Source organism: Cololabis saira, chromosome 23 (genome assembly GCF_033807715.1).
Source record: "Cololabis saira isolate AMF1-May2022 chromosome 23, fColSai1.1, whole genome shotgun sequence".
Classification (NCBI taxonomy): domain Eukaryota; kingdom Metazoa; phylum Chordata; class Actinopteri; order Beloniformes; family Belonidae; genus Cololabis; species Cololabis saira.
The window spans coordinates 33,809,350-33,834,852 of record NC_084609.1 but is presented as its reverse complement, the minus strand read 5'-3'; the positions used below and the strand labels follow the sequence as shown (position 1 = coordinate 33,834,852).

The following is a 25,503-nucleotide window of genomic DNA, read 5'->3' as shown; positions in this document are numbered from 1 at the left end:
TCTACCTCTCTAAGCACAACAGAGGTGCTGGGAACAACTGTGGATATTCACAGGGCTAAAAAATTAAAGACGACATCTTTGACAATATTTGACTATTGATATATACAGGACTGTCTCAGAAAATTAGAATATTGTGATAAAGTTCTTTATTTTCTGTAATGCAAAAATGTCATACATTCTGGATTCATTACAAATCAACTGAAATATTGCAAGCCTTTTATTATTTTAATATTGCTGATCATGGTTTACAGCTTAAGAAAACTCAAATATCCTATCTCAAAAAATTAGAACATTCTGGGAATCTAAATCTTAAACTGTAAGCCATAATCAGCAATATTAAAATAATAAAAGGCTTGCAATATTTCAGTTGATTTGTAATGAATCCAGAATGTATGACATTTTTGTTTTTTTAATTGCATTACAGAAAATAAAGAACTTTATCACAATATTCAAATTTTCTGAGACAGTCCTGTAGAAATGATGGGACATGAATAAACGCTAATAATCTGAAGACGGTCTCATTGGCCACCAGATAACTTCCATAAACAACATTTTTGACGGAGTAGTGCAATTCTGAAACACCTGTTTAATATTTACAATTCCGTCTGCCCTGCCTTTTCTCCTCAACCCTCTATTGACTCATTTCCTCTGACTGGTGGTCGGGGCTTGGAAGCCAGAGTCTTCTAGTCATGTGGTCCTGGGATTTGGAAGGTCAAAGACAATTGGTGGGTTCATGGGGAGGAAGTTAACAGTGCAGGCTGAGGCATTGATGAATGTTGTGTTGCCGTCTGTCATCGCACCATATCCTGAGGGGTAAAAAAAAGAAAAGAAAAAGTGACCTTGAAACACTGTTAAAGTAACAGTTGAAACTATGATGCAAAACACCTCATATCTTTGTTTTACCAGCTTAGGGACAAACATCCAGATCTACAAACTGGTGTTCATTTTATACGAACATGTCATAAAAACATGAATTGTTAAATATTAATTGTGTACACCATAGGCCAGTACAACTTGCAACAAGTTTGGTGTTCTTTCCACCTTCAATTGACAATCAAAAAGTGACAGGTTATTTTGTTATTTGTCTTTGCATCAGATACCAAAAAAGAAAGAAGAGCTTGTTTTTTATACTTTGAAATTGAAGCTCAGATCAATAATACAAAATGGAAAAATGGGCCAGAGGACGGTCAGTGTATCTTTTGGTCATTGGATTTTTCCATCATGAGTGGGAATCAAAAAACAAAAAACGATTGGTTTATTTGATTTTCCTTTTAAAACAAAAAACAAATATTGAATTACACTGCATTTTTTCTTTTTCTGTGTTAATATGATTTAACAAAGATTCAAAATACGCTTTTATTTTCGTTTTCTATTTCATATAAGAAAAATGAAATCACTAGTCAACAGGAACGAAAAAACGAACCAAAAACAACCGTTTATTCATATTCGTGCACCGGAAGCTGGCATTTACAACCGAGTGAACTTAGTTCTGGATATTTGACAGGCATTCCTGTGACAATTCTCTCCAGGGGAAGTTGTTCTGTACCACCCCGTCCCACTCGAGCCAGCCACTCTAGGCTACTATTCCCCCCCCTGTGTTTTCTGCGGTGCATTCACACTATACGCGAGGCATGTATTTTACTCGTATTTACTGACATTACGCCCCCAGATGTAGCTACAGTTGTCATAGCAACAGTAAACACCAGGTCAAAGCAGCAACGGGACTGTGGTCATTTGTTGTGGGGATAATGGGCTGACGTCAGTTCTAGAGCTTCTTAAAAGATAGAAAAATGTTCTTTACCACAGGCTGCTGCATGTTAGCATCTCAATATCATGTGAAAGTTCACTCTTCTGATGGATTTGAACTACATGCATTTGCAGCTACAACAATGTCAAGACGGTCATTCATGATTTCCACTGCAGCCTCCATGTTTCTACCGGGAGAAGGGTTGTGAAAAGCACCGAAAAATAATAATAAAAAAAAACAAACTAGAATAGGCTACAATATGCCGACAGTCCATTATGCCGAAGGTCGTGCTATAATTGTTACGTTTGGGTAGGCTGGGACCTTCATCAGGTTAACTGTCAGACAGTTCATGTAGGTGGAAAAACACATCACTCATTGTGTCATTCAATCTTCATTCATAAATTCTGGCTCAGGTCTGACACCGAGTGGCCTAAATAGTAAACGGTCACGCAGCGCGCATCAATTACCACTTGAAACAAGAAACAATCACAGGAAAAACGCAGAGATAAATATCTATCCATACAAAATAAAGAACAACAGCAACAACAATAATAATACATCTATTAGACCAAAAGGTAAAATAAAATCAACTTAGGCTTTTTTACCCACAAAATGACTAGATGGTGATAAAATGAAAATAATAAACTCTATTGTCATAGAACTTTTCTAAGTTTGCAAGGCACAAAAACAGATTTTTTAAAAAGCACAGATAAAAACAACACAGACAACGAAATATACAGGCCCTAATAGCTTATAAGATAATATAATAGGCTATATTAGGCTATGAATAATTTTATAAATGCACAACGACGTCTGAGTTAAGGAAGTCTGAGAGAGAGAGAGAGAGAGAGAGAGAGAGAGAGAGAGAGAGAGAGAGAGAATTAGCAGAGCCTACAGACGTTTAAAAGTCCAAACAAAAGTATTTACTCACAAGAAGTGATTGTAATCAATTACATAATTTAAAGTAGATTTTTACTAAATATGATAATACATCTAGGCCTATGCGTGGTCTAATGATCAGCTCTCAACGTAAGACTATATTAAATTCTCTGTGGATTAATGCTCCACCTGACGAGGATCCATCAATTGGATCCTCGTCAAAAGGACATGTCATGTTCGTAGCCTAATAGTAGTGAAAAGAAAAGTTGTAACACTGATTTTTTTTTTCTAATCAATTAAAGATGGCATAACTGCCTCAACTGCGCTCTTGGTTGGTAAAGAACAGCTCATTCGCGCGCTTGCTTTGTAAATGCCAGCTTCCGGTGCACAAATATGAATAAACGGTTGTTTTTGGTTCGTTTTTTCGTTCCTGTTGACTAGTGATTTCATTTTTTCTTATATGAAATAGAAAACGAAAATAAAAGCGTATTTTGAATCTTTGTTAAATCATATTAACACAAAAAAAGAAAAAATGCAGTGTAATTCAATATTTGTTTTTGTTTTAAAAGGAAAATCAAATAAACCAATCGTTTTTTGTTTTTTGATTCCCACTCATGATGGAAAAATCCAATGACCAAAAGATACACTGACCGAGGACCAAGTGGTTCGGTTTACGTGACTTGGAAATTGTTCTGCGAGATAAAGTGCGTAAACAAATAAGAATGATGTATTAATAATTATAAATTGTTTTTTCAGCGACTATCGTCCAGTGCATGATGTTGATGAAAGTTCTTGTAATGTCCATGTGTTGATGTATGTGTGGAGGGGTGAATGTAGATATATATTTATTTTATTTTATTTGTTTTAATTTAATTTAATTTATTTTTTAGTTATTTTATTTTATATATGATGCACTGACTGGAGAGCACTTTTAATTTCATTGTACCTGGTGACAATGACAATAGCTGTCTGTAGTTAAATGCAACAGTTAACGGGAGAAATAAGTACTATTGTCCAACAATATGTTCAACAATTCTCTCATTACAGTATGTCTCGGAATAGATCCGGGTCCTTTGGAATGGATTAAGACACATACACTGACAATAACTGATTTCCTCTTTGAATCTCTATTGAAGGCCTCTCATTAATAAAATAAGATACTTTTGACCTATTTTTCTGATCATAAAATTTGATCTAATTTCTGATGTGATTCTCTCTGCGGGGTGATTTCTCCATATGTAGTTCAACACTGACCCTGATAATTAAAGAAATAAATAGATATAAAAATCCTTAGCCTAATGAGTCGGCAGAGAGCCCATATTTGGCCTGGATGAAAAGAGAAGAATCTAGCAGCTCACCTATACTCTAATATACAGGCCTTCAAACTTTGCATTTAAAACCACCTTCACACTACTGTACAAGATTTTGAGCCCAAGTTATAAGTTGCCTAGCTCCTGTAGGAAAAAAGAAAAATCATCATCAAAGCAGCTTGTTGACACATTCCCAAACTATTTCTGATTATAGACAGACAGATACACATACGGACAGATACATAGATGTGAATAATTTAATATGCAAGAAACAGAGCCACCACCTGCCAATAACAGGAAAAATTGCTGACGTAACAAATGAATCAGGGTTTCCAGTAATGTTCAAAATAATATGTTCGTCAGAACATATTATTTTGACATGGTTTGAATGGTTTGACATAAAGACTCGTGGGTGGTGTCATCGGACATGGTTTTGAATCCCTTGACCATAATTCGTAATGAATTAGCCCCGCCCCCTCTTCTGATTGGTCAATATTTGATAGTTCCTATTTTATGCCATAACTTTTGAATGGTTTGACATAAAGAGTCGTGGCTGGTGTCACCGGACTTAGTTTTGAGTCCTTGACCTTAATTGGTGCAAATTGAACGTGCAAGGGCCCGTTCATCGCTGCTTGCAGCTTTAATTGTCATTGGTTTTGTTTGTTTGTTGGTTTTTCAGTTTGCTTTCTTGTGTTACTGACCCATGTTCAAAATAAAAGCATTCATTGATTCATTCCTTCATTTATTCAAAATCAGATGCACATACCTTCATGAATGTGTCCAAACACATGCAATTTGGGGTGGACTCTTCTCTGGACTGTGTTAAGTAGCTCCATGCATCCAACGCGCTGCATCTTCTTGGGGACCCAGTCCAGAAAACCTGCACACAGAGATATCTATAGCACTGTGCAAAAGACTTGCAAAGGACACCTAGGAGAGATGAGCTCAGTGTCGGGCCAGGTAGTAGCTATTCATTGAGAATGAGACCCTAGTATTTGAAAGAGCAGTTGAATACTATCCTGTTTTTACCGTCAAACCATTTACTTATATATTTAATACATCTTTTAAAACTGGTATTTTTCCTGCAGGTGACAGTCGACTCCTGCTTCCTCCAGCTTCCCCCTGAGCAGCGATGGCTGGATGGTGTTAAAAGCACTGGAGAAGTGGAAGAACATGACTCTCACAATGACTCTCCAGATGCGTGAGTGACCTGTGCATCAGGTAGATGACAGCATCATCCACACCGATGCCAGGCCGGTACCGAACTGCAGGGGGTCCATCACGTCAACCACCTGCTGTCTCAGGTGTAGAGTAGAATCCTCTCCATAGTCTTCATCAGGTGGAGGTTAAGGCTACTAGAATCCTCTCCATAGTCTTCATCAGGTGGAGGTTAAGGCTACTAGAATCCTCTCCATAGTCTTCATCAGGTGGAGGTTAAGGCTACTGGAATCCTCTCCATAGTCTTCATCAGGTGGAGGTTAAGGCTACTAGAATCCTCTCCATAGTCTTCATCAGGTGGAGGTTAAACTGGTCTGAAGTGGTTGGGCTCCCTGGGTTGTTTGGTCTTTGGAACCAGAACCACACAGGAGGTTCCACAGGAGTGGAACTCTCTCCAGACTGAGGCTCAGGTTGGAGATGTGCAGGAGCACAGAGCTGGTACTGGTACCAGTTATAGTACCAGTAATAGCAGTTATAGTACCAGTAGTACCAGTTATAGCACAGCACAGAGCTGGTACTGGTACCAGTTATAGTACCAGTAGTACCAGTTATAGTACCAGTAGTACCAGTTATAGTACCAGTAGTACCAGTTATAGCACAGCACAGAGCTGGTAGTGGTACCAGTTACAGTACCAGTAGTACCAGTTATAGTACCAGTAATACCAGTTATAGCACAGCACAGAGCTGGTACTGGTACCAGTTATAGTACCAGTAGTACCAGTTATAGTACCAGTAATACCAGTTATAGCACAGCACAGAGCTGGTCTGCACAGTCCCTCAGCAGCCTGGAGGTGATGCCATCAGGGCCAGCAGCCATTCTTGACCAGTTGTGGGACAGATTGTGTGTGTGGGGTGGTGTGCTGACATTATCGGTGGACACTACACACAGTGCTATAAATGCCAGATTTTTTTATCTTCATGTGTGGGGAAAAATAATCTCTTCAAATGTAAAAAAGAATTGTGTATACCCTGGTTTAGGTTGTGGCAGAGATGCTGGCAGAGGTGAAGCATATACAGGTTTGCATGGCAGTTCCTGAGGTTGCTGTATTACTGGTATTGTGAGGTTAATCAACCTTTGAACTTGTTTTGTCCTCCTGAAACTGTCACATGCTTTGTCAACAGAAGTCACGACAGTCACTTCCTGATCTACTCAGGGTTTTGGACTATCTGGTGACATCTGTCTACTGTAGTGTGATTGACTCAATCACACGTTATCACTTCCACCCATTGCCTACTGTTCACCGTTCATTGTCCTTATATGGTCATTTCCTGTCAAGTTTCTTAATAAAAGCATAATGCAGGAGGAGGGTATTTTGGGGAAGCTCAGGAGTTCTCAATGAGAGCCTCGTTGCCCTGCACTCCTCTGCTCCCCCCTCCTGCAGGAGTGTGATAAAACTATTCCAAGCAGTCTCTGTGTCTTTCCTCGTTATGAATTTATGTAATGTTGATTTAGACCTAACAGTATAATCGCTGGGAGTTTTTAAACTGAAGGCTGGACAGGATAAGTTCAAGTTCAAACAGTGTATTGTCATATGTATATACACACAGTACAACAATGTATTAAAACTTTAAATTAGTACATTATAAAAAGGTACATTAAAGATGTAAAAATTGAAATAAAATTTTAAAAAAAAGTAATAACAACTGCCTAAATTGGTAAACTATTATTATTTTACTATTATTAAATGGCTTGTGGGAAATTTCTGTTGGTACTTTTACAGTCCGTGGTTTCACACTCCTGTAGAACTCCCTGGGAGAAGCAGTGTGAGGGTGTGTTGAGGGTGTGCACTGTTCTTAATGATGCTGTGTGCCTTCCTGATGACCCTGCTGGTGCGAATCTCCCGTTGAGAAGAGAAGGTTGCTCCAGAGATGTATTCAGTATTTATTACATGCTGAAGAGCCTTCATCTCCTGATGTAGGTTCCAAGAAGTTTAAAAGGTTCCCACTATATGTTTTTTTTTTCAAAAGCAGCTGCTGTTTTATGCACTGAATCCATTTTCATCTTTTTCTTTCACTCCTTTTCTTCACTTCTTTATATTCAGATAAAGAATCTGCACTTTTTTATAACTTCCCATAGATGAGGAGGTTTATTACAAATTCTAAAAGGCAGTTCTGCATTGTCATCTAAATGATTTTTCATGTGTTTCCTATTTTCTTTATCTCACTAATTTATGTCCACTTCTCTCTCTCTCCCTTTTTCTCGAGTCACTCCTTCTGCTGTTCTGACTAAGAGTGTGTTATGCATTAGTAGCCTGCCGTAGCTTCTCCATATGCTGGTGGCTTATGGGCAGATAGTTGGAGACACTTGGCAAAGCTGAACAGCAAATAAATGGTTGTGTTTGGAGCTGAGATGTAGACATGGAAATCAATCACACACCAGTCTGAACAACACAGCTGCACGGGAGAGTGTGAAAATGTGCCTGCATCTAATTGGGAAAGAAGTGTGTGCATATGCGTGTCTTGTATGAGCTTTTAAGTGTGTACACAATTACTCATACTGTAGGTTGTTACTCAGCATGTGATCTAATACTTATATCTGTTAATCAATACAGTCTGCCTAAAGTAGGACACTCTTCATGTTACTAAAAAAACTATATAAATGCTGTCAGACTACTTAATTTTGCCTTGCTTTCTATATCTTTTTTCAAACAGGTTTTAGTTTAAGGGTCTTGTTACAAAACAGTTGTCAAACCATACCTATAATCATATACCCAACTCCTAGTATAAAGTTAATAATGCAATGAACTTTTCAAATGCAAAATCTTAAAATACATGAAATTTTAGCCTGGAAATATAATCTAAACTTTGGTGAATGCATTGTACATAGTTTTACCTACCGTACATACCATATTTTCTTTTTATTGGGCACAAGTGCACGTGAAGTTGTGTGTGCATGTGCATTAATATATTGTTGCATACTCTTTTTGTTACTACAGTGGACTGATGCTGGTCCCTTATTATGATTAGAAACATTCAAGAGCCCAGAAAACTCTGTGCTAATGAATCAGGAAAAAAACACATGTTGTAGGTCTCTGGTTAGAATTTAGGATAAGTTGGGTCTTGAGGTATAAATTGAGGTATAAATTGTCTTTCAAACAAATGATCCAAATATGACAGATGTGTGTGCTCTTGTCTCACCTAACGGAGGGCAGTGAGTGATTAGGATGTCTGTGTCGTCTGGGACTTGGTTCCACTTGTCTAGAAGAGCCTGACCCCTTGGTAGGTTAAAGCCCCAGCCGTAGTACCAGGGTTGCCTGCAGACACACATATGCAAATATTAACAAGAAATTTAAGGATTTAGGACTGATTCAAGGATCGATATGGCAACAACTGTCAGGTGTCAGATGCCTATATGGATCTATATGGATTGTATTTGTACATTTTGTGTCTATCAAAATGTATCCATTGTTGTCTGTTAATACAATATGTTTGATCAGACTATCAAATAAAACTGGTGGAGGACACATTCCCTTTCTCACAAACCCATGGACAAAAAAACTAGCACCTGCTGCAAGATTAAAATGCATATATTGGACTTTAAAAGGTTTTACAAATAAAAACACTAACAAGTAATATATATGCAGTCAGTTGTAAAAAAAAAAATAAAGCTCTGCTCGTAAAAATGATACTTGGTTTGGGGACTACACCAAACAGGAACTACGCATATTCTACTCCCATTCTAGGGCACTACAAAAAAAAAACAACAAAAAACTATAAACAATATTTGTATATATGGTGCAACAATATTAAAAATTTAATATATACTCTGATCTAAATAATCTATAATCTAAGGACTATATATTTTAATGTTTTTAATCAAATATTTTAGGTGGCAATTTTGCTCTGAAACACATGAATAGAAAAACAAACAGAAAGATAAAGTGAGGATTAAAAAATCAAGACCACAGATAAAAAGATAAATAGAATTCTAACTAAATATTTTCATGATATTTAGCTCATCCATATTTGAAAACAGTGTATTATTTTTGAGTGGATTATTATCATAAAGGAGCTCTATTTTGTCCCTTGATGACCGCCAGGCGGTCCTGTAAGCACTGGATATCTCCGCTCGCGCATGCTAATGTCGAGTACAAATAACAACAATGTCACGTCACCCGTGACCCTTGCATGACCCCCGGAAGGGTATATCTTCTAGCGTCAACAGGTGATCAGTTCCTCATTGTTCTCGTGATCGCGCGTCTAGAGTACAGGACAGAAATAAGAGGTTGGTCAAACTTCTTCCTTTCCTCCCTATACTCAGGTAGGAGTAATGATTTGTGGTTGGTGCGCTATTTGATTGTGCTCCTGTTGCTTGTCTTGCTGGTCGAAGAGGCGTCTCCACACCCCCCAGCATTGCTGACAGGAGGTAATTTGGCAGCTTTTGTTACTTAATGTGTTTTTCTTGTTAAGAAAGTTGCATTTTTTGGTGACGGCAGCTTTTCGCTTCCCTCTCCCACCTGTTACATTTAATTTTTCCTTGTAGGAACATTACATTATTGGTGAAGGCAGAGTGTCCGCTCCCCTCTCCCACCTGTCACATTGTGTTTCCTTGTAAAGTTACTTTTTTGGTGAAGGCAGCGTGTCCGCTCCCCTCTCCCACCTGTACATTTGTGGTTACATTATTGGTGAAAGCAGCGTGTCCGCTCCCCTCTCCCACCTGTACATTTGTGGTTACATTATTGGTGAAGGCAGCGTGTCCGCTCCCCTCTCCCACCTGTACATTTGTGGTTACATTATTGGTGAAAGCAGCGTGTCCGCTCCCCTCTCCCACCTGTACATTTGTGGTTACATTATTGGTGAAAGCAGCGTGTCCGCTCCCCTCTCCCACCTGTACATTTGTGGTTACATTATTGGTGAAAGCAGCGTGTCCGCTCCCCTCTCCCACCTGTACATTTGTGGTTACATTGTTGGTGAAAGCAGCGTGTCTGCTCCCCTCTCCCACGGTACATTTGTGGTTACATTGTTGGTGAAGGCAGCGTGTCCGCTCCCCTCTCCCACCTGTACATTTGTGGTTACATTGTTGGTGAAGGCAGCGTGTCCGCTCCCCTCTCTCACCTGTACATTTGTGGTTAAATTGTTGGTGAAAGCAGCGTGTCTGCTCCCCTCTCCCACGGTACATTTGTGGTTACATTGTTGGTGAAGGCAGCGTGTCCGCTCCCCTCTCCCACCTGTACGTTTGTGGTTACATTGTTGGTGAAGGCAGCGTGTCCGCTCCCCTCTCCCAGCTTTGTTGCTTGGTTCCCACCGAACCAGTCACTGTGATGGAGCGGTCTTGCAGAGGTTATATGGCCGCCCTGGATCCGGCAGATGGCAGAGTGCAGGTTTACTCGTAGTTCCTAGAGTATCCAAATTTAGATTTGGAGGGCAGGCGTTCTGATACCAGGAACCATTACTATGGAACCAACTTCCAATCTGGGTTAAGGAGGCTGACAACACCTCCACCTTTAAAAAACAAACTTAAATAGTTTCTGGCTAGTAAAGCCTTTAGTTAGTGTAAACTTTAGTGTGTTAGAGCCAGTAGTCATAGCTGCAGCTATAGAACAAGACTATAATATATGCTGCTATAGAGCTACGCTGCAGGGGGGCACTGACATGATCCACTGAGCGGTGCCCATCACCCCTCGTTCTCTTTCCTTTCTAAGTTATTAATTACAAGTATTTCATAACCATCATTGTTCTCCATTGTTCTTGTAGTTTTTGTGCTAGTCTGCCCCCTCCTTTTCTCTTCTGTGCATGATTGCAGGCTAGCGCTTCAGGAGCTGCATGCTGACCTGCAGTCCCACCCTCTGATCATCCCACTGCTGCTTCCAGCTGTACGTATGGATATCCGGTAGATGCCTGCTGACATCCTGACCTGCATCCCGGATATTGCATCTCTTCCCAGACCCTGAATCTCATTCTGAACCCTAAATCTCATCCCAGACTCTGCATCTCATCCCAGACTTTGCATCTCATCCCAGACTCTGCATCTCTTCCCAGACCCTGCATCTCATCCCAGACTCTGCATCTCATCCCAGACTCTGCATCTCATCCCAGACCCTGCCTTTCGGGAGGAGCAGACACTGGGACCCTCGTTGCTTTTGGGATTTGTACCAGCTTTATTGCAATAGTATTTTGTGCGTTTGATAACAATACAATTTGAACTGAGAAGATTGATTTGTTAATGCTTTCAACATTTTAAAATATCTGTTATAGTTAACTTGTAAACAGGTCATTTAATCATGTACGGTGGGTTTTGATGTTGAATGTTTGTGTAAAATGTTTTAGTGTGGGTTGTACTCAGTGATCAACAAATCCCTCCCACGACGTGGGGTATCTGCCAATGTAAAAGGGGCTATTGTTCGTTTTCATCATGAGAAACAACATACTGTCCGTGGATGACTTCATCTCAACTCAGTTTAACAGCTGTGTCTCAAAGAAATGTATTGATAAATACACAGAATGAAGGAACCGATCAATATTCTCAACTTGTTGTGGACAGTTGAGGAGATTGAGGAGATCTTCAGAGATTGACATATTGCTCCCTCAACTAGTTAAGAATACTGAATTTTCCCCTTTTGCCCTTCAGCAACTTCACTGGCTCCCAGTTACACATATCAGCTTCAAGATTCTGCTCCTAACCTTCAAAGTTATCTCTAACCCTGGTCCTTAATACTGCTCCGAACTCCTGCAAATGAACAGACTATCAGGTATTTTCAGCTCTTGTTCTTCTATCTTTCTATTAAATAAATAAACTTGACTCGACTTGGTATGTGATAAATTGGTGACCTGTCCATGGTGTACCGCTGCCTTTGGACTGTAATGAGTTATAATTGGCTCCAGTGGTCCCAATGACTCTGTACAGGATTAAGCGGGTATAGAAAATGTATGGATGGATGTCTGCAATCTAGAAAAAGCACGAAGATCTTACACCCACAGTGAGGTTGCCACAATGGTAATAATGACAGTATAACTGTACCTGGTGTAGTGTGCTCTCTTGCCCTGATCACAATGTGTTTGCAATGTGTTTTTGTATCTTATTTTTGTTTGTTGGTGCTTTTAGTATGCACACCTCAACAATCTAGTTCTACACTTGCCAGGGACTTTAGGGTATTGGCTACCGGCATAAAATAACAGTTTCAAGGGACTTTCCACACAACCACAACATCCCAGATGAACTAGAGAGACCGTCTGACTCTCTGTGGATTGTTATCGGGTCTGATAAACGGTGTAGGTGGAGGAGAGTGAGGAAGCAGAAGCGGGGATCAAGTTCAGACTCCTGCTAAAGCTGAAGAACAATCCACATAAACCACATAAACTCTGCCGAGCCTGTACCTCACCAACGCCAGATCTATCACACATAAATCGGACGACCTGAAGCTACAGCTTGTGGAAATTCGTTCTGTTCTAGACTGCTGTGTCCTCATCGTTACGGAGACATGGCTTAACCCAAAGATCCCCGATTCCAGCATCCAGCTAGGGGACTACTCTCTGCTCCACTGGGATCGGACTGATGACTCCGGTACAAGCAGGGGCCTCTGTATATATAGTATGTGCATGATGGTTTGTGTAATAATAGCATGGTCCTGGAGAGGTACTGTTCACCCAACATTGAGTACATGTTTGTTAGATTTTATAGTCTTAATTTCTCCTGAGAGAGCTAACAGTAGTCATAGTTACTGCTGTTTACATTCCACTGGACATTAACAGTTGTGCATGTGCTCTCTCACCACGTCTTAGTGCTGAACACTATAATTGAACAGCAGCGGGAGACTTTAATGAGACCAATTTAAAGACTGTACTTTCAAAGCTCCACCAACATTTCAAGTGCCTGACAAGAGGAGAAAAATCATTAGACCATGTGTATTTGAACATCAAACACAACTATAGAACCATGCTCCTCCCCCACCTTTGTGTGTCAGACCATCTATCCTTGTTGCTCATCCCGGCATACACCCCTCTCATATGAAGATCCAGACCAACCACAATTCTGTAACAACTTGGCCTGAGAACACCTTCTGTGAAGTGCAGGACTGTTTCCAACACACAGAATGGAATCTATTTAAACACCAGGACCTGGAAACATATACAGGGACAGTACTAGACTACATCAAGTTTTGTATGGGCCCTGTGTCTGTGGAGAAATGCATCGAGGTTTTTCCTAGCCATAAACTCTGGATGACCAGTTCAGCTCCGCTCACTCCTCAAAGTCCAAAACACGGCTTTCAGGTCAGGTGACTGAGCTCTGCTGACCTGAAGAAAAGTTTAGAAAATGCCAAAGTGGAATACAACAAGAGGATAGAGTCCTACCTTGCCAGCAACAGGCCATGGGAGGTGTGGCAGGGACTACTGAGCATCACCAACTACAGAGGATGGTATGTGACACTGGGAGACCGTAGTGAGGTGATGGCAGAGGAGCTCAACAGTTTCTTTGCTTGCTTTGAAACACAGCAGTGAAATTCCTCTTTCTCCAGCCCGCTACCCCTGTCAGGATCCTCCACCCCCCTCAACTCGTGTGTGTTCCTGGCAGTGAACCCCAGGAAGGCTACTGGCCCAGACGGAGTACCAGGCAAAGTGCTCAAAGCATGTGCCCACCAACTGTCACAAGTCTTCTGCAGGATTTTCAACCTCTCCCTGGTCCAAGCAGTCATCTCCACCAGTCTTAAATCTGCCAAAATAATCCAGGTACCAAAAAAGCCCCCCACAACCAGCTTAAATGATTACCACCCTGTTGCCTTCACATGAAGTGTTTCGACAGGCTGGTTCATAAGCACATCAAGGACTGTCTCCACCTCACACTTGACCCCCATCAGTTTGCTTACCTAGCGAACAGATCCACAGAGGACACCCAGCCATAGCTATGCACGTTGTGCTGAAACATCTAGAGTAACAACAGAGCTATGCAAGGATGCTCTTTGTGGATTAAAGCTCAGTATTCAACACCATAATCCCCAACATCTTAATTACCAAATTGGGCTCCCTGGGCCTCCCCCTCTTATCTGCACCTTGATCAAAGATTTTCTGACTAACCGGCCCCAACCTCTCCTTCAGCTGCACACTGAGCACCACAGGGCTGTGTGCTGAGCCCCCTCCTGTACTGTCTCTACACCCACGACTGCAGCCCTGGCCACAAGAAGAACATCTTCATCAAATTCGCTGACGACACCACCGTGGTTGGACTGATTTCCAAGACGGATTGGCCTATAGGCTATTGCGACGAGGTGCAGAGGCTCTCAACCTGGTGTTCAGTCAACAATCTGACACAGAAGACAGACAAAAAAAAGGAGATCATCGTAAACTTAAGGAGGAACAGAAGCGTCCCACCTAACCTTTCATAAACGACAAGCGTGTGGAGAGAGTCCACACGTTCAGTTTCCTGGGAGTCCAGGGGCCTCATGTACAGAGTACGGAGCAGCAAAAACTTGCATACGCAGCTTTCTACGCTCACGGTCGGATGTTCAAAAAGTGACATGAACGTAAAGAATTGCGATCCCTCACGCACACATCGAGGTTAGCGTACATTTCTACGGTTTTGTCCGTTGCAATGTAGTGAAGTCCAGAATATGAGGAAACGTGACACCAACAACAAGTTCACTACCACACGCGAAGTGCATCACAGTCCCCACATCACAAAATTGCAACAATTTCACAATTTACGACATGGTCTGAACATATTAAGGGTAGGATCACAACGATGGAACCCACAAATCCCAATGGCAGCCTTGGCTCTGTTAGAGGACACTGCTGATGGAAGGATCAGGAAGGAACGAGTCTTCAGGGATCAAACTGATCTGCTGGTCCAGGATGAACAGTGGATCGTCAGCTGGTTTAGGTCACCAAGAGGAATGCTCCCAGCAATGCTCCAGTTAGGAACAACATGAACAGCGGGAGCTGTTTACAGGTCGGACATCTCTATGGGAAGACTACTTAAATAAAAGATAGATTCTAAAATATCCCATAACTGTGTCTGAATCAGTGACGCCCAGTGAGGTTCATGGCTGGTGGGGCACTGACTTCATCACAATCAGATTTACAAACAGAAACCCTACGGAGTAACTTATTCACTATTTGATTGACATCAGTTAATGTGTTATATTTAAAGTTTCATAGCAGCTTTCTTTACACATAAAAAACTTTAGCACACAAAAAAGCACATTTAGTTAAAAGAAATGTGATTAAAATAATATAATATAAGATAAGAATGTCCTTTATTTCTCCCTCAATGGAGAAATTCACTTTGTGCAGCAGCAATACACTCAACACACACATTCGGGGAGGGGTAAAAAAAAGTTAAAAATATATAATTACAAAATATAAAGAGTATATACATAGGAATGAAAAATAAAAAAGTAGCGCAGTACGGGAAAGAAAAGAAAAATAGTGTAAAAAAGCAGGTAGGATGTTTATGAGGTAGGCAGATTATGATGATTATTATGGTCTTACCTTTACTAAATGAAGTCCTCGATTTTTAAAGAAAGGTCATACAAGTGGAAAACATAAACGGATGGCTGCACTTGACTTATTACCGGTGACTGTAAATTGTAGCTTGGCCTCACTTATTCTCCAGCAAGAAGAATCCCTGGGATCAATACTACCTCCTACCGTGGGGCAGGAAAACGTGCATCACTTAGTGCCTCTCTGCAGCCGTTTTACGATTGCTCAGCACAAGAAACGAGTTACAAAAACTGTAGATTATATACACCAGCTAAACTATGCAAATTTAGGTCATATGGCAAAACTGTTTGAACATTTTAATAGCGACATACAGAGAGACAGTAATACACAGCCATACAGAGCATGCCAGCACAATTAGTCGAGTCATTGCACAATCCATGGTGAGGCTCATCTGGCTGCAGCCTCGGCGCACGTCTCCTCTCTAGACGATTAAACGATTTTGAATAAAATATCTAAAACTGGTGAAGTTAGATGGAAAATAATTTATAGTGCAAATCGCTAGATAAATATAACATTTTAATTATTTTTTTCAATTTAGATTTTTTCTTTCCCTGATGACAGGTGAGGCACGGCCTCTCCTGCCTCCCCTGAAAATACAAACATTAAAATACATATTTGCAGCGAAGAATCGGTTCTCTAAAATTGTCATTTTGAAATAAAGTTAACATGTCACTAAAAGTTTGGTTGGTACGAACTGATGTGACTCAGCAATATATGAATAAAGTTGTTATTGAATGTTTAGGCGACTTTCAGAGTCTGATATGGAGTCGGCCGCAGGTGCTGCAGGATCCAGAAAGTGTTTCTCCTGGGGATCGAGGCCGGTCTCTCCTCCTGCGGATGCAACACTCCAAGTTACAGCAACTGTTGTCTTTATTTCCCATGTTTGCGCCTCGATAATCACGTTGACACAATTTATTTTTATTACCGCACCGGATGAGTATCAGATTGTGATGCTTCAAGGATTACAGTGGGTGCGGAAAGTATTCAGACCACTTTAAATGTTTCCCTCTTTGTTTCATTGCAGCAGATGCTAAAATCAAAAAAGTTAATTTTATTTCTCATTAATGTACACTCAGCACCCCATTTTAACTTTTTCTTAAAAATGAAAAACTAAAATATCACATGGCCATAAGTATTCAGACCCTTTGCTCAGTGTTGAGTAGAAACACCCTTTTGAGCGAGTGCAGCCATGAGTCTTATTGGGAATGATGCAAAAAAGTTTTTCACATCTGGATTTGGGGATCCTCTCCAGTCGTGCCAGGTTGGAGGGTGAATGTTGGGGGACAGTCATTTTCAAATCTCTGAGAGATGCTCAATTGGGTTTAGGTCAGGGCTCTGGCTGGACCAGTCAAGAATGGTCCAAGAGTTGTTCTGAAGCCACTCCTTTGGTATTTTAGCTGTGTGCTTAGAGTCATTGTCTTGTTGGAAGGTAAAACTTCCGCCCAGTCTGAGGTCCTGGGCACTCTGGAAGAGGTTTTCTGCCAGGAAATCTCTGTACTTAATCTTTCCTTCAATTACAACCAGTCATCCTGTCCCTGCAGCTGAAACACCCCCATAGCATGATGCTGCCACCACCATGTTTCACTGTTGGGTCGGTATTGGCAGGTGATGAGCAGTGCCTGCTTTTGTCCACACATACCGCTTAGAATTAACACCAAAAAGTTAAATCTCTGTCTCATCAGACCAGATAATCGTATTTCTCATAGTCTGAGAGTCATGTGTTTTTTGGCAAACTCTATGCAGACTTTTTTATTATGTCTTGCACTGAGGAAAGGCTTCAGTCGGGCCAGTCTGTCATAAAGCCACGACTGGTGGAGGTCTGCAGTGATAGTTGACTTTGTGGAACTTTCTCCCATCTCCTGCTGCATCTCTGGAGCTCAGCCACAGTGATCTCTGGGTTCTTCTTTACCTCTCTCAGCAATTGCTCAGTTTGTCAGTTTGTCAGCTGTTTGAGTTCTTGCGCGAGACGATGCTACAGAAACTTAAAAACAAAGATGAACAGACTGAGGAAAAGTTGCTTTCCAAAAGCCATCAACATCCTGAACAAATACAAGATGTTCAGTTACCATCAATTTTTGAAGACGTTATACTTTTTATTCTTATACTATAATTTTGCATATCTGCACTTTTTACTTTTATTGTTTGAGTACAACAGAAGCTTTACAATTCCGTTGTACATTGTATAATGACAATAAAACCCATTCAATTGAATTCAATTAATGTTCACACAAAACTCATATCTGTCAGATATTGTAAAGATCTGCTTCTGAAAGAGAAATCACAACCCTCCATCTTTGAGCTACGACATACAGAAATAACACATACAACTCCAAGGTTCCTTACAATAGTTAATCTGGATGATATTACTTGGGAATCTGAAGTAATACTATCCAAGTTAGTATTCCACGTTTTAGTAGATTTAGATTAGCAATCCAAATTGACATAGTAGATTAAAAGGTCTGTTTTCGTGATATTTTGGCCAAAAGACACATTTTTATCGACATTTAGATGCATACAACTCAAGGTCCTCAATGCCATCAGACTAATACCAGAAATGATGGAACTTTCTAATTTACAAACATACATAGAATCTTTGGCCAGATATAAAGATATATATAAAGAAACAATTCCAATTTTAATTCATTGCTTTCAGTTAATTCATTTGGAACATGGTCCACTTAGACTTAGACTTTTATTTTTTAATAATTATCATTTTATAAAATAAGGAAACCACTTATGAGAACAACAACAGCAGGAGGTCACAGGTAGGGCTATATTTGTAAAATAAGTAACCGGGGAGACGAGGAGATCTGCAAGCTACTCAGCCTTGGAGCCGAGGACGCCATAAACCTGCGTATGTCCAGAAACACAAAGGATGGTCCATTGTTTGAACAAGTGGACACAAAAATGACAAACCATGGCTTTGCAAGAACCAGAACCCGGTGCAAAAACGCTTATATTGATGGTCATCCATCCTCGTTTTAAAAATGACACCGGTCTGATGGTGTATAAATCTTGCTAGAACAGTCTTCTCTTATAGAATACACTGGGAAAAGACAGATACAGAAACATACAACCAGTACTCGAGTTGTAAAATAAAATCAGGGGGGATGGTGGATTTGATCATATGGGGACAGATAATTTGTGCTGATTACAAATAATATAATATATTACAAATAATAGCAGTGACCAAAACACCTGCAGAAATACTGCAGGAATGACATAGCAGCAGTTAAATGCAGCCTTCTGTAAGCTTTAAATATCCACTGGGCTTACATCAAATACATCAAAACACAACAATAAAAAACACTTTTCTGAACTTATCAATATGACTCTGTCCTTCACAGGATAAGTAACATGGATCACTGCAAAAACTCACAATCTTAACAAGAATATTTGTCTTATTTCTAGTTAAAATGTCTCATTTTAGTAAAAAAATCTCATCATACTTAAAACAAGACTCATCATTGGAAAAAACAACAATTTTCACCTGTTTCAAGTAGATTTTCACTTGAAATAAGTAGAAAAATCTGCCAGTGGAACAAGATTTTTTTGCTTGTAATGAGAAGATAAATCTTGTCCCACTGGCAGATTTTTCTACTTATTTCAAGTGAAAATTTACTTGAAACAGGTGAAAATTGTCAAATAAGTTATTTTTCTGGTTATTATTTTTCTGGTGATGACTCTAAATGTTGAAATAGCAGTAAAACCACATTCATTGATGAAATGACATGAAAAGGAGGGATGGCAGTTTTACAGGGGGGATGATTTGGACCGTTTTTATTTCAGGGGGGATGATTTGGACCGTTTTTATTTCAGGGGGGGATGATTTGGACCGTTTTTATTTCAGGGGGGGGGGGTGATTTGGACCATTTCTATTTCAGGGGGGGATGCCATCCCCCTCATCCCTCCTCAACTGGAGTACTGCATACAACTGCCCAAATACAATAGTGGGCATGATTTGGTTCAACTTACTTTTAAGTGTCCAAGCATCCTGTGAATCCTGGGCAAGGACACTGTTTAGTCATAGAGCCCATCTGTGGGACAGAGGGTGGGACATCTGTCCATTTCACGCACACTGACTCACTTACAGACACACACACATGAACCCAGTCACAGACAACCACACTGAGATTCTATGATGGACATCATTCTGTGAGGTCATTCTGAGTACACTCAGGTCAGACCAGTTGTGTGTCTGTGCATTTTGGGTTTTGCTGTCGTGCACAGCTGCAAATATGTTATTTTGTCTAAAGAGCACCCAGCCCCGTTCTTTTAAACTGCTTTACTGGCGACTCTGTGTCACTCCTGCACTTAGACTTGAGATGAACGTTCGACCCTTTTGCACGCAAAAAATAATTAAATAATTCTCTAAATTAGAGCTCTCTACAGGACTGTCTCAGAATCAGAATATTGTGATAAAGTTCTTTATTTTCTGTAATGCAATTAAAAAAACAAAAATGGCATACATTCTGGATTCATTACAAATCAACTGAAATATTGCAAGCCTTTTATTATTTTAATATTGCTGATTATGGTTTACAGTTTAAGATTAAGATTCCCAGAATATTCAAATTTTTTGAGATAGGATATTTGAGTTTTCTTAAGCTGTAAGCCATGATCAGCAATATTAAAATAATAAAAGGCTTGCAATATTTCAGTTGATTTGTAATGAATCCAGAATGTATGACATTTTTGTTTTTGTAATTGCGTTACAGAAAATCACAATATTCAGATTTTCTGAGACAGTCCTGTATATTAGAACATGTGAGAAAGTGAACATACTTATTTCTCACCCTCATGAGCTTAGGGACCAAGGTTTGTAAGTGAGGGTTTATTGTAGTATTTTGAGTTACATTCAATGTAGTGTGGTACCCACGAGTCACAATTAATTTTTTTATTGTTCAATAAAACTGGTGTACATTTGCTCACCTACATGCTACGTAGCTGTCAGGCAGCTGGGTCCCATTGCGGAGGCACCACAGTGGGACCACGCCTTTATTCATGCTGAGTGCTGACAGGTGCGAATGTGACAGACAGATGAGGGGGGATTGGATTTGTGAATGTGCCAATTTATTGTCAGTTTGGGGTTTATGTGGGATTACGTTAAGTGATTATGATTGTTGTTAAATGATTAAGGTTTTGTGGTCTTGTCTTTTTGTTACCTTGTTATTTGAAATGGTTATGTTTGTGGAGGGGAGTAAACCCCTGCAGATGGAGCTGCCCAATTGGACCGATTTGGTTTGGGCTATTTAAGAGGGTGGCTCACCTGACAGAGGTTGGTTGGTCTTTTCTTTTGCTAGAGTGAGGCAGTTTCTGAGTCTGTGTCTCTCTTGTTTTGTGCCTGAGGAAAAACTAAAAATAAACTTTAAAAAAAAATGGAACTTCTCTTGCCGGCACCCTTCTTTTATCCACCCACCTCAAACCCCAAGGCCCAAATATCAGCTGGGCACAGGAGTGGTATCTCACATTTGGTGGCAGTGGTGGGATACTAGCAGTACTGGAGTTGAGGGGGGATGAGGGGGGATAAAAATGGTCAAAATCATCCCCCCTGTAAAACTGAACAATGAATGTGGTTTTACTGCTATTTCAACATTTAGAGTCATCACCAGAAAAATAACACCAGAAAAATAACTTATTTGACAATTTTCACCTGTTTCAAGTAAATTTTCACTTGAAATAAGTAGGAAAATACTACTAGGAAGAAAACTCGTGCTGCTGCATTCTGGATCAGCTGGAGCCTATTCAGGATGTCCAAGTAATTTGCTGAATAGGCTCCAGCTGATCCAGAATGCAGCAGCACGAGTACTGACAGGAATCAGCAGGAGAGACCACGTCTCTCCAGTGTTAGCGTCGCTCCATTGGCTACCTGTAAAATTCAGAATTCAATTTAAAATTTTATTACTTGCATATAAAGCCCAAAACGGCTTAGCTCCGCAGTATTTACAAGATTTGATAGTGCCTTATGTTCCTGGCCGAGCTCTCCGCTCCCAGGGTGCAGGTTTACTCGTAGTTCCTAGAGTATCTAAATGTAGATTTGGAGGGCGGGCGTTCTGCTATCAGGCACCATTACTTTGGAACCAACTTCCAATCTGGGTTAAGGAGGCTGACACCACCTCCACCTTTAAAACTAAACTTAAAACCTTTCTGTTTAGTAAAGCCTATAGTTAGTGTTTAGTAAACCTCTAGCTGGTGTTGGTAAATCTCTAGGTAGTGTAAACTCTAGTGTGTTAGAGTCAGTAGTCATAGTTGTAGCTATAGAACAAGACTATAATAGTTAGTCTCAAATATAGCTTCGCGGTAGATATGCTGCTATAGGCCTATGCTGCAGGGGGCACCGACATGATCCGCTGGGCGGTGCCTCTCACCCTTCTTCTCCTCTCCTTTTCCCTGCCTCTCTTCTCCATTACCATTTTTATTTATTATAAATATCTCATAGCTATCATTTTTGTCCATCCTTCCTGTAGTTTCTTGTGCCGGCCCCCCTTTTTTTTCTCTTTTGTGTATGTTTGCAGGCCGGAGCCTCAGGAGCTGCGTTCTGGCCTGTGTTCCCGGCCCTCCCCCCCCTCTGGTCATCCCATTGCTTCTTCCACCTGCCTACGTGGATGTCTGCTGTTGCTGCTTCCGCCTGCCTGCGCCCCCCCCCCCTCTGGTCATCCCGCTACTCCTTCCACATGACTGTTGTGTGCTGCTGACGCCCCCCCCCCCCCACCTCTGGTCATCCCGCTGCTGCTTCCACATGACTGTTGTGTGCTGCTGACGCCCCCCCCCCCCCCTCTGGTCATCCCGCTGCTGCTTCCACATGACTGTTGTGTGCTGCTGACGCCCCCCCCCCCCCCCCCCCCCCCCCCCCCCACCTCTGGTCATCCCGCTGCTGCTTCCACCTGCCTGCTGTGTGCTGTCGACGTCCCTGACTCCCCCAGTCTGGCCTTCGGCAGGAGGGTCCCCCCTTATGAGCCTGGTCCTGCTCAAGGTTTCTTCCCTCCTAAAGGGGAGTTTTTCCTTGCCACTGTTTGGCTTAAAGTTTTTCTCCCACTAAGGGAGTTTTTACCTGCCATTGTTTATATAATAATTGCTTGGGGGTTTATGTTTATGTTTATGTTTATGTTTATGTTCATGTTCTGGATCTCTGGAAAGCGTCTAGAGACAACATCTGTTGTATTAGACGCTATATAAATAAAATTGAATTGAATTGAATTGAATTGAAAATCTGCCAGTGGGACAAGATTTATCTTCTTATTACAAGCAAATAAATCTTGTTCCACTGGCAGATTTTTCTACTTATTTCAAGTGAAAATCTACTTGAAACAGGTGAAGATTGTTGTTTTTTCCAGTGATGAGTCTTCTTTTAAGTGTAATGAGATTTTTTTTACTAAAATGAGACATTTTAACTAGAAATAAGACAAATATTCTTGTTAAGAGTTTTTGCAGTGATCCATTTTACTTATCCTGTGAAGGACAGAGTCATATTGATAAGTTCAGAAAAGTGTTTTTTATTGTTGTGTTTTGATGTATTAGATGTAAGCCCAGTGGATATTTAAAGCTTACAGAAGGCTGCATTTAACTGCTGCTATGTCATTCCTGCAGTATTTCTGCAGCTGTTTTGGTCACTGCTATTATTTGTAATATATTATATTATTTGTAATCAGCACAAATTATCCGTCCCCATATGATTTAAAATCCACCATCCCCCTTGATTGTTTTTTACAACTCGAGTACTGGATACTAGATGCCGCTGGAGAAGCTGGGGAAACGAGGTGGAAGACGAGGTCGGGGTGCAAAGCAGAGTTGGACACGTGCCAATGGAAGACCAAGGCGAGGAGGAAGGGTCCTGTCGGGGACTTGTCCGGGATGAGGAGGAGGAGGAGGTAGCGAGTCTGGAGGGTGTGCTGCCTGGAGCAGGGAGGAGGGAAGAATATCCGACATTGCTGGCCTATATGCTTTGTTGCAGCAGACACTGAAGTCTCAGGAGAGGGAGTTCTTTAAGCAGGAGCAGCGCTGGAGGAGTGTGCAGGTCCAGCTTAACTAGCTCCGCGAGGACTTCGAGGGGGGTCAGCAGCCAGCCCGAGCGCCGCCGCAGCAGCACGTCCAGCCTCCTGCCAGACCTCCGCCGCAGGTCCAGTATCGGGCGGGAAAGCAAAATGTGGTGTTAGACTTTTTGTGGCGAGACTTCAAAGGGGGAGGGAAGTGTGAGAAAGTGAGCATACACATTTCTCACCCTCATGAGTTTAGGGACCAAGGTTTGTAAGTGAGGGTTTATTGTAGTATTTTGAGTTACAGTCAATGTAATGTGGTACCCACACTAGTCACAATTTATTTTTTTCCAACTAAAGTAACTAAACTAATTGGTGCTTTTTAAAGGTATAGTCCGTAATTTTGGAGAGCTAGCAAGATCTGAAAGTGGCACCTCCTCTAAGCCCCGCCCCCTGCAAACTTTGGGGAACGCGCATTTGCAGGAGTCGAGTTTTCCAGGACATTTTGGACAGCACATTTTCAACAAAACTACCCCATGTCTCATTCACCTGTAAGCGAGGCCAGTTTTAGGGGGGGCCGGGGTGGGCTGTGCCCACCCAAACGTGCATCCTGCCCACCCAATCAAAGTTATGGGGATCCTTTATTTTTTTATAATTTTATTTTTTTATAAATATAAAAAAATATCACAGAATATCTGCACCGTTTCTGATTGGGTGGGCACTGCGCATCATTTTTAGACACAACAATGAACGCATACCACAAAAGTTGTGTCTCGGCGGAGGGACCCGATGTCCCAGCAAAATGAGAAACAGAGAAGTTCAGAACAGCAGACAGAGCACACACTGAAGGTGATTTATGGTTCCGCGTTACACCAACGCAGAATGGTGCGCGTTGCTGTGGACCCTACGCCGTACCCTACGGCGTAGCCGTGGCAACAGAGCCTGTACAGCACCGCAGCGCACCGCCACCCACACCGGCGCTCTCCGCCCTCGCCAGGATGGAGACGCCTCCATCCCCACGGACCCCCATACTGGGGAGGTGTATTTTTGGCTGCGTTTTCTCATTTTCTGCGCCATTCTTCAGCAAACGTGACTCGAGTGTGTGAAGTTTTCCGGGAAGATTTTCGACGTGACGAGTGCGCGCATGGGACAGAGGGGGGTGTGGGCGGGACTTAAAATGAAGGCATCTGATTGGTTCTTTCCCCCCTGCCAATCCTCTGGTCCTCTGACCAATCCGTGCCACTCGGTGCACAAAAAACAGATTGGTCAGGTTTTTACAGGATTAAAGCTGTCAGAGAGGTCGGATTTTTTTCTTTCCTTTTTCTGAACACATTATTCACTGGCTACTCTCAGGATGGAAGGAGGAAGGACCATTTCACCCAGTATAACAATAAATGTTTTTGAATACGATTACAGACTATACCTTTAAATGAGCTCTCAAAATAAAGGATATCAGCACTGATCACAAATGTACACTTATCCAGTGTGAATACGTTGGTGACTCTTTAGATTACTTGATGTGGCAAAACCTACTCCACACTGATCACATCTTTAAGGTTTTTGTCCAGTGTGAATATGCTGGTGTGCACTCAGAGTTCCTTTGTGTCGAAAAGTCATCCCACACTGATCACATCTGCGAGGTTTATCTCCAGAGTGAATAAGCTGGTGTCTCTTTAGTTGACCTTGTTGGGCAAAAGCCGCTCCATACTGATCACAGCTGTACGGTTTATCACCAGTGTGAGTGTTCTTACGGATCTTCAGGTTTGATGAAGTGGTGAAGCAATCATCACAGCAATGTCTTTTGGGTCTTCCTTTATGATTCTGCAGACCAGCAGAGGAAAAGCCCGCTTCGGTCCTGCTGCTGGACTTTGAACAGTCCTTCTCCGGGTCCTTGGCCTGCAGGGGGGCCCGGCAAGCTTTCAAAGGCTTAGGGACTGTGTTC

At 41.4% G+C, this 25,503-nt stretch overlaps 1 protein-coding gene across 1 annotated transcript in view; it reads right to left on the bottom strand.

The window, feature by feature from the left end:
• Positions 1-487: 487 nt before the first annotated feature.
• mpped1 (metallophosphoesterase domain containing 1) overlaps positions 488-25,503 on the bottom strand; it is a 73,510-nt gene continuing 48,494 nt past the window's right edge. The window contains exons 4-6 of the mRNA XM_061714715.1: positions 8,293-8,408; positions 4,703-4,816; positions 488-806 (exon numbers count right to left, since the gene is read on the bottom strand). Of these exons, the coding sequence (XP_061570699.1) occupies positions 688-806; positions 4,703-4,816; positions 8,293-8,408 (349 nt within the window). The 3' untranslated portion in view covers positions 488-687. The remainder of the gene's footprint in view (positions 807-4,702; positions 4,817-8,292; positions 8,409-25,503) is intronic.